We start from the raw sequence: 13214 nt of genomic DNA on the forward strand, positions 1-13214 counted from the left end.
TACAGAATAAAGAAAAAAAAAAGCACAAGATTCTGTGTTGTCCCATTGCTTCCACTAGATGGCGCCCTAGCTTCATGTTCATATTTGGGTGTTATCAGGGCAGTTAAAGCTCAGCTATGATTTTCACATTTGATTTTTTTGCCAAGTACCACTCAGATTGCATATAGAAAACAATGCATTTCTTAATATGGTGATTTCCAGCATTTTACCTCGATCCTTTTAGGGTGAAAAGACTTTTTCAACCACAGAGGCTCGTGAAACTCTTCAAAACCAGCTGCATTACTTTGAAAATGCAGGCTGATAAAGTCCCCCTGCACTCAAAAATGTGTTTAGCTTATTGTTACTTCAGTTGCATGTTTGAGTTTCACTGTGCAGAATGATATATGTGCAGAGTTTGACACTCTACTGAAGGAGGAAAGTGAGTTCATCGAAAATGTGAGTTTAAGCTGGTGAAAGGTAATCGTGGTCCAGTGTGTAACTTGCACAAGTGTCTATATGAGAATCTGCTCAGCTCAGTCTATTAGATTTAGATACTCCAGTCTAGATTTAATGTTTTATACATTACTGTAATTTAACAGTATTTCTACAATACATCTATTTTCTTTGGGGTTTTTTTTTATCCCCCTGCAGCCAGAAGATGTCACTATAGCTCCATGTTCTCAACATCAGGCTAATACTTTGACACTTACAGTCAGATTAGAGCAAGCAGGTACAGTTCAGGTTTTGTTAGACTCTCTCTCTCTCTCTCTCTCTCTCTCTCTCTCTCTCTCTCTCTCTCTCTCTCTCTCTCTCTCTCTCTCTCTCTACCTCTACCTCTCTCCCCTCCCTCTCTATCTTGTCTTCATTCCTGCACACACATTAAACCGGTTAAGTGTATTCAAAGGAGACGGGGGTAAAATTAAGAAAATTAAGGAGAAAAACACGAGTGGAAGGAGAGAGAAATGAAGATGGATAACTGTCTCCTCACACTCGTTTTCGTGCTTTCAATGCTAGGTAAGAAACGTTTCTTTGCTTGAGTGTTGATAGCTAATTAACTCCGATACGTGCCGACGTTCTTCAGCAACGACGAAACCCCGTTTGGAAATTTGTCAATTTAACTTTAACTTGCTTGTTTGCTCAATACATGCGTGCCAAAAGATCAATTAAAGCAATTTCTGTATCTTTAATATCCACTAAACAATTCGGCATACACTATTTCCATCAAGCGTCACTTAATTTTATTACATTTTAAAGCTTTTCACTTGGTTCACACGGCCAGCTACTGCCATCCGCATGGTAGTTTATTAGAAGTTCATGAGTGCAACAAGCGAAGAGATTCAAAAAGTTTAAATTTAAGTGAAGCAAAAGTATTGTTCGGTATATCTGACAATGCCATATTGAAGAGTTAATCCCAAGTATTGAAAAAACGGGATAAAACATATTCCTAGATGTGTCTGCGTGTAAGGACAAGTAATGGCACCTTAAATTGGCAGATTGTTAAACGGAGTTTGGCATTTAAGTCTTTCTTTGAGGGGCGAACGGCACATATCAGTAAGGCTCTGGGTATATTTCCCCATTTAACGGTGCCACCATGTAAAAACCGCCATACTCTATTGTTTTTAGCTAATGTAATCAATTAATTTTGATTGATGGCTAACTATTCACCTATAGTAAGGTAAATTAAAGGGAAAACCTTTCATTAAACTAAAACAGCCAGTTCTGCCATGGGGAGAAGAAATACAGAGATTAATTTATTGTTATAGACTGAAAAACAGTTAATCAGCTGGATGTGTTCCCTCCTATCAGTCCACTCTGATTAGCCAAGAACACTGTACTTCCATTAAGACCAATTAGCCAACATAGACTGTCAGTTGTCAGTTTCAGATTACGTGTGAAAGGTGCACATACACACACATACACACACAGCAGGGTGCAAGCACTTTAAAAAAGAAGAAAGAAAGAAAAACACAACTGAAAAGTTAATAAAGATGTATAACTCCAACCAGGAATAATCAGTGTCATACATAAAGTAGACTTGACTAAGACTTTGATTGAACTTTATTCAGATCAAGTTTCAGCTGATAGTAACCTGAGCCTTCATTTATCAACCATGTGTTTAATTCTGTGCATAAACTGTGCCGACGCTCATTTCCACTCACTGAATCCGATTTATCAATTTCTTACTGCGCTTGAGAAAGTGCGTACATTTACTCCTTATCATGAGCACGAACAAATCCTTATTAGTAGACAAGTGTAATCGTGAGAAAACCGATTTTGCAGACACAAAAACAGCATAATTGGCCACCATACCAGCACATTTGATAGATCGTCACATGTGGTGCATGAAAACATGCTTGACCCTCTACCTAGAGCTGCAGCAATACACGTAGACATGAAATAAGCCAATGTTTTTAGGTGAGTTTCATATAGAACAAACATGTTTCTTCCTCTGACACAAGTTTATAGGCAAGTTTATTCTGAGAAAAGTGCATATTTTGATCAACATTAGGCTGTTATTATTACATTCAATTACAGCAAATGTAAAAAATGTAGTGTCTGTCTTTTGAAGACTACACTAGTCAGGATTGTTCAGGACATTCATAACATGATTCACTGCTGAATTTGCTGATTTCCCTTTTTATTTCTCCACCTTTCTCTCTGTTCCAAAGGTTCTCTGGACGGGTGTAACATATATGCTGCAGAAGGCCAAAACGTTACTGTGCAATTGGACTACAAGCTGCAAAACTCAGATACCTTGAAATGGAGGCTCGATGATACAATAATCTTTTATCAAAGAAGAAAAACGATTGTTATCAAGGCACCAGCGGGAGTGGAAGTTTATCAAAATGGATCCCTTAAGCTGACAAATCTGAAGAAAAGAAACACAGGGAGATACACCCCCGATGTTCACACAAAAGATGGAATATCAGTAAAGCAATTCAACCCCATTAAGTTGTGTATATTTGGTAGGTAACAACAAATTGTGAGCATATATTAACTCTGTTTATTCAAGTTTATCTTGGACTAAAAAGGATGGTAAAGTAAATTAACTCTCCATTACTGTGTATCTCTCTTTATGTCTTCCCTGGATCAGAGATAAATGTCTGGAGCCACTTAAAAACTTGTATGTTGTCTGTCTTTAAGTGTGTTGTGATGCATTAGATACAGATCTCATCACAAGCTGGTTTTTTTATTTTGTTCGTCAAGATACAATAATTACAGTGTTTTTAAAATGCATGATGCTACTCTGATCAGACAGTGTCCCGGACCCTGTAGTGAAGATGGAATGTTCCAAAACCACCCCAACAATGGTCACATTTACCTGCAACGTTAGCAAGGTGAGAACAACTGTACACGTTGTAAGTGGAGTATTCTCCAAATTATTCATCATAAAGATGTGTTTGTAGAATCTGTAAACACACCCTCCTCTAAAACCAAACCTGAGTTATGAGTATTCACATACAGATGCTGCTGTATCAATAAGATTTGGATTTCTGAATCTAAATATGTTTACAAAGAATCCTGCTTCCAGTTCTTATCCTATTATTTGATTGATTTAAGGAAATACACCAAAATGTATGAAAAGCAAAGTTCAGCTTTATTTTTAGCCAATTTAGGCTGCTGTAAACAATCGTTATCAGAAATAATGAGGTAAAAGATATAATAAAGAGGAAGTATAAATATTCTTGTTGAAATTGAATGTAGAATCTTTCTACCGTGTTTTGACCTGAGTTGGATGTCATAGCATTAGCTGATTATGAAACACTTTGGACATTAAAGGGCAATATGGATACTTACTAGTCGTCCAGGAGACTTTTTTTGTTTCTTTCTTTATTTTGTTTTATTTTTTGTCTATTTCTACTATTTCCCAGGTCGATAATGAAATTAAATTTCCATTTTTGCTCATGTTAATTAGTGTTTGATCTCTCCAAAAACACCATATCCACACTGGATATTCAGATTTTGTCCTCATATGTGTCATATGTGTCCTTAAAAATATATCTCAAGAGCCTCAATTTTAAATTGTCTCAGATTTTTTCTCCAAGTGCACTTGAAGGTTTGCATACTGTATTCTCATGATAACCTTCTAATCTATCCATAACTGATATTTTTAACCACCAGGCCCAGGGTCTCACCTTTCAATGGTTGAAGAATAAGAAGGAGATGACGGAGACAAAGGAGATGAAGGAGAAACCTCAGATTCTAAAACAAAAAGCCAAAGATGTGGAAGAAGATTCATTCGAATGCATAGTTTCCAACCCTGCCTTGTCTAAGACCAGTAAGGCTGTTCAACATGAGTGCACTAGCTCCAGTGAGTATCATCCAGTAGTTATTCTATGAATACATTTCTGTGGAAATACAACACCTTTGTGAGATAATCACATCAATCAAATTTTTCAAACACAAGATTTTGTTTGTAGAAAAGTGAAACAACCTCAAGATTTGTACTTATTCAAACCTTCAAACCTACTGAGGTTCTTTCACACAATATTTGCACAAATCTTATATATATGTATATATATATGTGTATGTGTATATATATATATATATATACATAATGTGTGTGTGTGTGTGTGTATATGTATGTATGTATATATATATATATGTATGTATGTGTATATATATATATATATATATATATATATATATAATGTCTTGAGTTACTGTATTAGACTGAGATATTATTTTATCTATTTCATTGAAATAGTTTTTTTCATTCCTAAAGAATTATTTGGCCTTGATTTCTGGATCATGGTGGGCATCCTGGGCGGTGGAGGAGGTAAAGCTTAATTAAAGCCTTTTTAACTTTATACATCTCTCCTCACAACATACTGTATGTGATTAGACTGAACAACTGAGGAATTATGATTAAAGGAATTACACCTAATTGAAATATGCAGTTTGTTTTACACAAGTTATTATTATTCATCCTCATTAGGACTTGTTCTGTTGCTGATTATTATCGTCATTTTTTGCTGCGTCCGGGCCAGAAAGACAAGAAGCATGAAAGTTAAGGGTAAGTTTGGATTCAAATCAAAAGTATTTCTTTATAACATTCATGAGTGAGTTCATAAATAGATAAAAAGATCAATCGTACGGTACTTTTTATTATGAGTTCATGCCAATATACTCAGCTAATCTGTGTCATGAGGACTGTGTAGGTGTGGATGGATTAGATTTGATTGACAGTGACCAAACAGCCCACCAACTGTCGTCACATTCAAATGTCAAAACTTGATTGGTGCACGAAAATAACATAGGTCAACATTTGATTGGTGGAGCTTATTGGGGCTCATTATATAGATGTTTTCTAGCGTATAGTCAAAGGTAAGGAAGCAGTTGCGGTCGTGTAAGTGATACTTCTCTTCACTCTGTGGCTGTCATGGTTTATTTTTGGACAATGACAGGTAGAGAGTGACAAAGTAGAAAGAAGGGTACAATATATTTTATTGAAAGTAATGGTATATTGGTTGTTTTTGTAATTACTTACTGAACACAATCTATTTAAAATTCAGTTTCAATATGCCTGCATACTGTTTAGGCCCAGGGTTGCTGTTTGGTCATGTGATTAAACACTAATAAAATAAGGATTTTGCATCATCAGCTGAAATAATGGCTGCGGAGCCCTGAGGCTGTTGCGGGTAATCCAGCCTCAGAGTGGCAGGTAACAGTAGTGAGACAAAGAGATCCAAAAGTAACAAACATACCTGACTGAGAGATGCTATTATAGTATCTGAGATCTGAAACAATGGTGGTCTGAGACTTTAAAGACTTCAAACATGTGGTTAATTGGAGCAATCGTACATAAACCATATGAGCTCCAGCATGACCGCAACATCCCCCTTAAAGCAGCCCCAATCTTAGAAGGCAAGTTCGGAAATATTGTGTTTGTAGCAACAGAGTGATAAATAACGAGTATACTTTTATATAATATGTATAAATATAAATGGCTCTTCATCCAAAGAACTAAGTTTAACAAAGAAATGCACTTTGGTTTTATGTTCTTCTCAAAATAATAAAGATGAAGGCAACTCATGTTTATTGACTTACTCAATGGACGAGGAGGAACTTCGTTTGGAGTGGACCAATTCTGAACAACAACATCATCATCATAAACATAATCATCTTCCCGGTTATCATCATCACCATCACCACCATCACCAGTAGCAGCTGGTCGGCCACACTGGTCCTCGAACAGCCTCCTCCTCTTCCTCAGACCAGATAGAAAGCCCCCAGAACGCCAAGAGTGTGACACCATGTGAGTGTTGAGGTTTAGACAAACAGTCCTCCTGCTCTTCTTAATTCTTTCCTGTTTCATGTCTCTTCTCCGTCCTTCTCTACTGAAGATTAATTCATCCAAATTCAGCCAGGAAAAGCAAAGAGGCGCAATGACCAACTAGAAGTGTGTGGCAGTGTATTTATCTACAGAGACTCTGCCCTCTGCCTGTATTTTCTTATTATTTTGTTGTGTTTGGGACGCTTCTGGGCGTCAACCTTTGGGCAGTGGGTGTGCAGCCCCCAGCCAATAACAGCGTGCAGGGTGTGAGGTCTAGTAGTGACCAGACAACATCTTTGTCCTCTGCTCCGCTCTGCTCTCTGTCAGGTATGCGTGTGTTAATTTGTGTTTTAGAACATAACCACCATGAAACAATCAGAAAATAATGTTTAATTTATATGATTCACTGCTTAGTTCTCGCTACAGCCGCTCACTCTCTTCATTCAGGGAGGAGGGGCCAACTTTGAATGATGTGTGTTTACAAACAGCAGCCGACAAATCCTGCATAGTATACCTTTAAAAATACTTTGATATTAAATACTGGGTGCTATTACAAAACCAGAAAGTGTACGTTTAGTCGTACGAATGTCAAAAAATTTGTTTCATGTTTGATTTAGTTTTCTGCCCACTTTGTACTTTCCAGACAGGCTGCAGAAAATAATGTGATTTGAAATGTTTTTAGTGTAAAATCAACACATTTCCACAATGTAGCAGCCTTTTAATTTACATTTAACAAAAATACAAACTTTTCTAAATGTACATTTGTATGCATTTCTCTTTTTTGTATTTATGTTGTGAATTTGTGAATAAAAGAAATGTTGATTTATGTCTGTAATGTATCACACAGCAACAGGTCATATTTCCTTTACCGGACAAACTATCAATTAATCAATCAAGTTTATTTGTCATATGTAATCATATAAGGTACAATCACATAAACTTGCTCATCAATCAGGGATGGATCATATATATATATATATATATATATATATATATATATATATATAAATGTCATGTGCTGCTCCTTTGTCAGGACCATTCAAGTTTGCATTTACTTTTTGTATTATCTATAAAACCATTGTACATTGTATACATGCTCTCAGTGTGAAAAAGGCCTGTTTTAAGTGTATGCAGTGACGTTTTTAAATAAATGGTATGATATATTTTCCAGTTAAATATTAATGGGGGGAAATGAGTATTTGAAACTGCGTCATTTTGACCTCAGCTGTGCAAAACAATGCGGGTAAACTGTGTGTGTTTGTTGTCTTTGTGTATGTGTGTGTGTGTGTGAGTGAGTCACGTATCTTGTTCCTCTTTTTGCTGAAAATGTGTTTGTGGTTTTGAGTTTGTTGGCTGTATGTGCCTAGCTATACTGCTTAGTGCAAAATTTGTATCTGAATATGTGTGTGTGTATGTGTGTGTGTGTGTGTGTGTGTGTGTGTACACGTACGTGCGTGCATATGTGTCTACTGGAGGTTTTCCTTTTGCAGCATTATGACAACAAAAAATTACAAAATTCACCAGCAAATTTTGACATTTTCTGTTATTCAGAACTGATCTAATTGCATTTCATATATGTAAATGTAATTTAATTGTCTGTTTATTTCTTCTTTATCTCTTTTACAATTTTTTTTTTTTTACTTTACACCCACACAGCACCCACACTGAGCTGCCGTTAATGTGTTTTTATCACATGTTGATCCAAAAGTATAGCTTTAATTGCAAGCTGATAAAATGTGAAATACTGAAACAGTGATAAAACCATTGTTTATTTACTTCACTGTATTCATTTTCTAGTAACCATGCATGATTTTAAACAAAGAGGCTGCCATTTACATCACAGAGTCACTGGTGTCAGAGTTTCTGTCAGCTTCAAAATCTCTCATAGAAGATATTCTGGATAATGTTATGATGTTTCTATATGATGATGTAACATGGAAATGAAATGTGATTTAAAATACCTATGGCAGTGATTCCTGTACTTTTTGGTTTTTGTCAAATATATTTTTCCTCTTGTTCCTGTTTGTGCAGAGTTTGACACTAGAAAGCTGTTTTCACATTCATCTGGTGGAAAATTGTAGAAAATCTCTCTTTGCTCATTGACAATGTGATTTTAAAGTGTGAGCCTATGAGCATAATTTGTAAGGACACAGCGGGTAAATCACGTTTTGGAACGGCGCTGCACAGAGGCTCCCAAACACTATTGATTTCCGAATGAATGAATATTTGGCATTATTTTTCACATTAAAAAAAATATTTTTTTGGCCTGGCAGGGGTTCTCGTTGGCCTGGCGGTGCACCAGGCTTGTACAATTATAGGGGAATCACTGAATTTCTTTTCATGGTTTGGATTCTTCATGAAAAGATGACAAACTATACAGTCATTTCTTACTGCAGGTAGCTTAAGTTGTAGCAAAATGCCCACAGCTAATCCTCTGGTGGTAGCAAGTTGTTCATGTGTTTTGAAAGTGGAGTCACAGTTTGTATGCAGGTCAATACCAGTAAGCCAATTTCTTATAACTAGTGCAGTGCCCATTCAAAACCTGTTTGGTATGGGCCAATTGCTTATTATTTCCCAAGAACTGCATATGTATGTACCAATTGGCAAACATATCAATTTAAACAATAATGAATTAGTAAATCAAATGGTTTAAATCTAGACAAACCACCAGTGAGACTAAACTGAGGATGAACCATAGAAGCAGTTCATGGCCTTTCAGTGGTCGCATCTTCCTGGTTTTTTTTCTCCTGTGTGTGCTCGTTCTTCTCTCTCGTACAGTCTAACTGAGTGGTGCATGTGCCTTTGTCTTCTCAGCAAGTCAGAGCTCAGAAGCCCGCCCCGCTGTGATGTGACATGTTTATGTCAAACAGCCCCCTCTGCGCTCAGACACGAGTGGAGTGGCTCGCTGTTCACTTGTTTATTCAAAGCTTATTAATATTAAACATGTCACGTGTCCAAATTGCACCAAATTCGACACTGCACTTCCTTTGGTCCCCAGCAATACACCCGCCAAGTGTGAAGAGGATCAGATAAACTGTTCAAGAGATATGCAAAGGACACACATACAGAGATTCTTTGCTTTTTAGTTAGATGAACTCTAATAAGTCTTTAATGTATATGCCAAGTGTCATTCACAGTACATAGTTCAATAGTATAGCTGAAGTCTCTTAAACCTTTTCAAGTTATTAACACTACGGATGTAATCTCACCTCCAACCACAATGTAGGTTGCAATGGCAGAGTGGCGCTGTCTGTATTTCCGCTCATTGACTCCATGGGCAGAAGAAGATGCAGAAGTAATGTTGTATTATTATTATCATTGTTTTTGTTGTTATTGTGCTTCTCTGTGTCTCTCTCCTCTCTCCCCCTGCCTCCCTCTTTCTCTCTCAACCCAACTGGTCAAGGCAGATAGCCACCCACCTTCTTCTTGTTAAAGGGGAGTTTTTCCTTGCTGTTGTCGCCAAGTGCTTGCTCATGGGGGAATGTTGGGTCTCTGTAAAATAAAGAGTACAGTCTAGACCTGCTCTATATGGAAAAGTTCCCTGAGATAACTTTTGTTGTGATTTGGTGCTATATAAATTAATTGAAATTAATTGAATTGAACCAACCATGACCTACGCATGGTTTCTCCAATTTTCATCTTCATGAAATATCTGTCTTTAGTAAAATGATGGTGTGATTTGCTCTGTGGAAAGTTAATGTCCTCTCACTGAACGGGACCTCTTGTCCAATATCTCCAATATCAATCTGTTCACTGGTAATATGCGTTGGCCAACATACCAGATTGGTCATTGTGAATGCTAGTGGATCCCGGTCTGGAGTGCTGGTGCTTCCTCACCTGTCTCAGTTGTAGGACTGTTATCATGTTGTGCTTGTTCATCAAACAATAGAGTTTGGTCATCATTATCGCCATCTGTTTGAGTAGATGGGTTCTCATTTCCATTGTTCTGATTAGCAGCATCTTCAGTTGTTTGGCTAGCATGCTTTGACAGTGGTGCAGGTGCAGTCGTTGGCAGGCCTTTTACAGATGCTGGACCAAAGAAAGAGGTCACTTTGGGGAGACTATTTAGATGTTTTGTTGTCTAATATTTTCTTTTTTTCAGCACCACTAGGATAGGTGTTTCGTTTAATTTTCCTCACATTAAGAACCTTTGCTAGCTGCTGTATTAGGTCAAGTCAAGTTCAGTGATTGCAGATGTCAGCACATGAACACATGAGCCAAAGTGGCTTGACCCTATGTGCTGGAAAAAAACTCAGAAACTGGTGGTGAATTTCAGCCTTTGAATTTAGAACGACAAGAATCAGGGATTAACCTCTGACAGCAGCCTGCCTCCACTGAGTAGAGAACACATTCATAGCCCCTCATCAAACATGCAAGTTCCTGTGTAAAAGTAGTACTGGTCTTATTTTCTTCACGTTTAACATGAACATGGTAAAATTAAAAGGTACTGAAGTGGCAGCAAACAACAGCTGAGTACAAATCTTTTACAACACGACAAAAATGCATTTCTGTTTTTAAGATCTTACATTGATAGTTGGTTGGTGTGAAAGAAGTGGCTAAAACTGTACCAAATGTGGTCACAGATACTAAGTAAATATGAGCACTGCTGGCAGTGATGAGTCCATAATACCACAAGGAGTGTCTAAGGCCATAAGTTACTCACAAGAGTGTTAAACTGAGAAGTTTCAGCTTTAAATTTTTGCTTGTGTCGTTCTGTCTCTGTATATATTTTCTGTGCACTCTGTTATTTCATCAGTCTTTGTGATTGTAAAAAAACAACAACAACTAAATATGTAGTTTTGTTTGCCATCAATCTCGGAAAGGGATTGCATTGTTTTGTCTCACATTGCACTAACAATTGTGTGAACTGTTTCAAATTAGTTGCATGGAAACAATTTTTCCTGTTTATGAGTAGTGAATAGTGGGTATGAAAAACAGAATGAAAAAAGAATGCAGGAATAAAGGTTATTGGTCACATTTAGTGACATCTTAAAGGGACTTTAACAGTGTGGGAAAGTAGAAGAGACATGAAAGATTAGAACAGGAAGAAAATATGGAAATTATTCTTTAGGGGAATAAAGGCAGAACATAAGATAAAAGATATTCCTCATTGAACTTTCACCCAGAGTGTCATTTAAACAAACTGAAAAGCAAGCACAAAGGACTGCTTTGTATTTTATTTTTTAGTGAAGCCTCATAGTATATGTCACTGCTCCAATTTTCAACTAGATAAACCTCCACACAACTTGTGGTAAGAGTGAATAATGTCTCATTACATTTTTTTGGTATAAATGAAAGTTTTGTTTGTGCACCCACGTGAGCCGCTTTCAAAAGTCCCCGACACCCCCAACAGCCAACCTCAGCCCAGCTTCAGAAGAGCTGCACAGGTAGGAGATTAGTGGATCTGCTCCTACATGTGACATCAGGATATCTTCTTAAATTAATTAAAACTCAATTTGTATGAAGTTCTCTCTTTTTTTGTACTTATGTTGTGAATTTATGAATAAAAGATGTTGATTCATGTCTGTAATGTATCACACAGCAACAGGTTTATCACGTATGTAATCATATAAGGTACAATCACAGTGAGATGAAATCTGTCATTTATGCTTTATTTTATAAACTTGCTCATCAATCAGGGATGGATTATAGTAATAGAAAATATAAATGTCATATGTGTGTTTATGTACAGAAAACTTCATGTACTGCTCCTTTGTCAGGACCATTCAAGTTTGTATTTACCTTTTGTATTATCTATAAAACCATTGTACCAAAGCATTGAATACATGCTCTCAGTGTGAAAATGCCTGTTTAAAGTGTATGCAGTGACGTCTTTAAATAAATGGTATGATATATTTTCCAGTTAAATATGAGTGGGGGGGAAATGAGTATTTATATTAATTTTCACTTCAGCTGAGCAGAGCAATGCTGGTAAACTGTGAATGTGTGAGTGAGTCACATATCCTGTTGCTCTTTTTGCTGAAAATAAATTTGTGGCTTTGAAATACGTGGTTAGCTATGAGGTTATGCTGAGTGCAAGATTCATATCTGTGTTGTCTGCTTATTTCTTCATCTCTGTTTTACTTTTTTCTAATTTTTACTTTACACCCACAACGTGCTGCCGTTAACGTGTTTTGATCCCGTTGATCCAAAAGTTCAGCTTTAATTGCATGCTGATGAAACGTGAAATACTGAAATAGTGAAAAAAAACATTTATTTATTTCATGTTATTCATTTTGTAAGTAACCATGCATGATTTTAAATAAAGAGGCTGCCATTTGCATTGCAGAGTCACTAGTGTCAGAGTTTCTGACAGCTACAAAATCTCTTAGTAGAGATATTCTGGATGATATTATGTTTCTATATGATGATGTAACATGGAAAAAAAATGCACTTTACTGATTCTTTATATACCTTTCTGTTTGCTGTGTGCATTTCCTCCTACAACAGTCCAAAAATCATGAGATGAGGTTTATTGGAGATTAAATCACTTGTAGATGTGAATGGTTGTCTGTACTGACCCATCTAGGGTACCTCACCACTCGACCAATGTGAGCTAGGACCAGCTCCAGCCACCTGTGACCCTGCATGGGATAAGTGAGTATAAATAATTAATGGGTTGATGTTTTTAAAAGGCAAGATAAATTGGTTAGAAAAGAAACATCCATGTAAGTACAGAATAAAGAAAAAAAAAAGCACAAGATTCTGTGTTGCCCCATTGCTTCCACTAGATGGCGCCCTAGCTTCATGTTCAAATTTTGGTGTTATCAGGGCAGTTAAAGCTCAGCTATGATTTTCACATTTGATTTTTTTTGCCAAGTACCACTCAGATTGCACATAGAAAACAATGCATTTCTTAATATGGTGATTTCCAGCATTTTACCTCGATCCTTTTAGGGTGAAAAGACTTTTTCAACCACAGAGGCTCGTGAAACTCTTCAAAACCAGCTGCATTACT

At 36.8% G+C, this 13214-nt stretch overlaps 1 protein-coding gene across 1 annotated transcript in view; it reads left to right on the forward strand.

The window, feature by feature from the left end:
* Nucleotides 1-12263, forward strand: part of LOC137177421 (inactive tyrosine-protein kinase 7-like) — a 28344-nt gene extending 16081 nt beyond the window's left edge. Inside the window, exons 7-12 of the mRNA XM_067583735.1 lie at nucleotides 3235-3317; nucleotides 4102-4291; nucleotides 4688-4759; nucleotides 4919-4996; nucleotides 6002-8778; nucleotides 11656-12263. Coding sequence (XP_067439836.1) covers nucleotides 3235-3317; nucleotides 4102-4291; nucleotides 4688-4759; nucleotides 4919-4996; nucleotides 6002-6147 — 569 coding nt within the window. The 3' untranslated portion in view covers nucleotides 6148-8778; nucleotides 11656-12263. The remainder of the gene's footprint in view (nucleotides 1-3234; nucleotides 3318-4101; nucleotides 4292-4687; nucleotides 4760-4918; nucleotides 4997-6001; nucleotides 8779-11655) is intronic.
* Nucleotides 12264-13214: the final 951 nt, after the last annotated feature.

This window comes from Thunnus thynnus, chromosome 24 (assembly GCF_963924715.1).
Source record: "Thunnus thynnus chromosome 24, fThuThy2.1, whole genome shotgun sequence".
Lineage (NCBI taxonomy): Eukaryota > Metazoa > Chordata > Actinopteri > Scombriformes > Scombridae > Thunnus > Thunnus thynnus.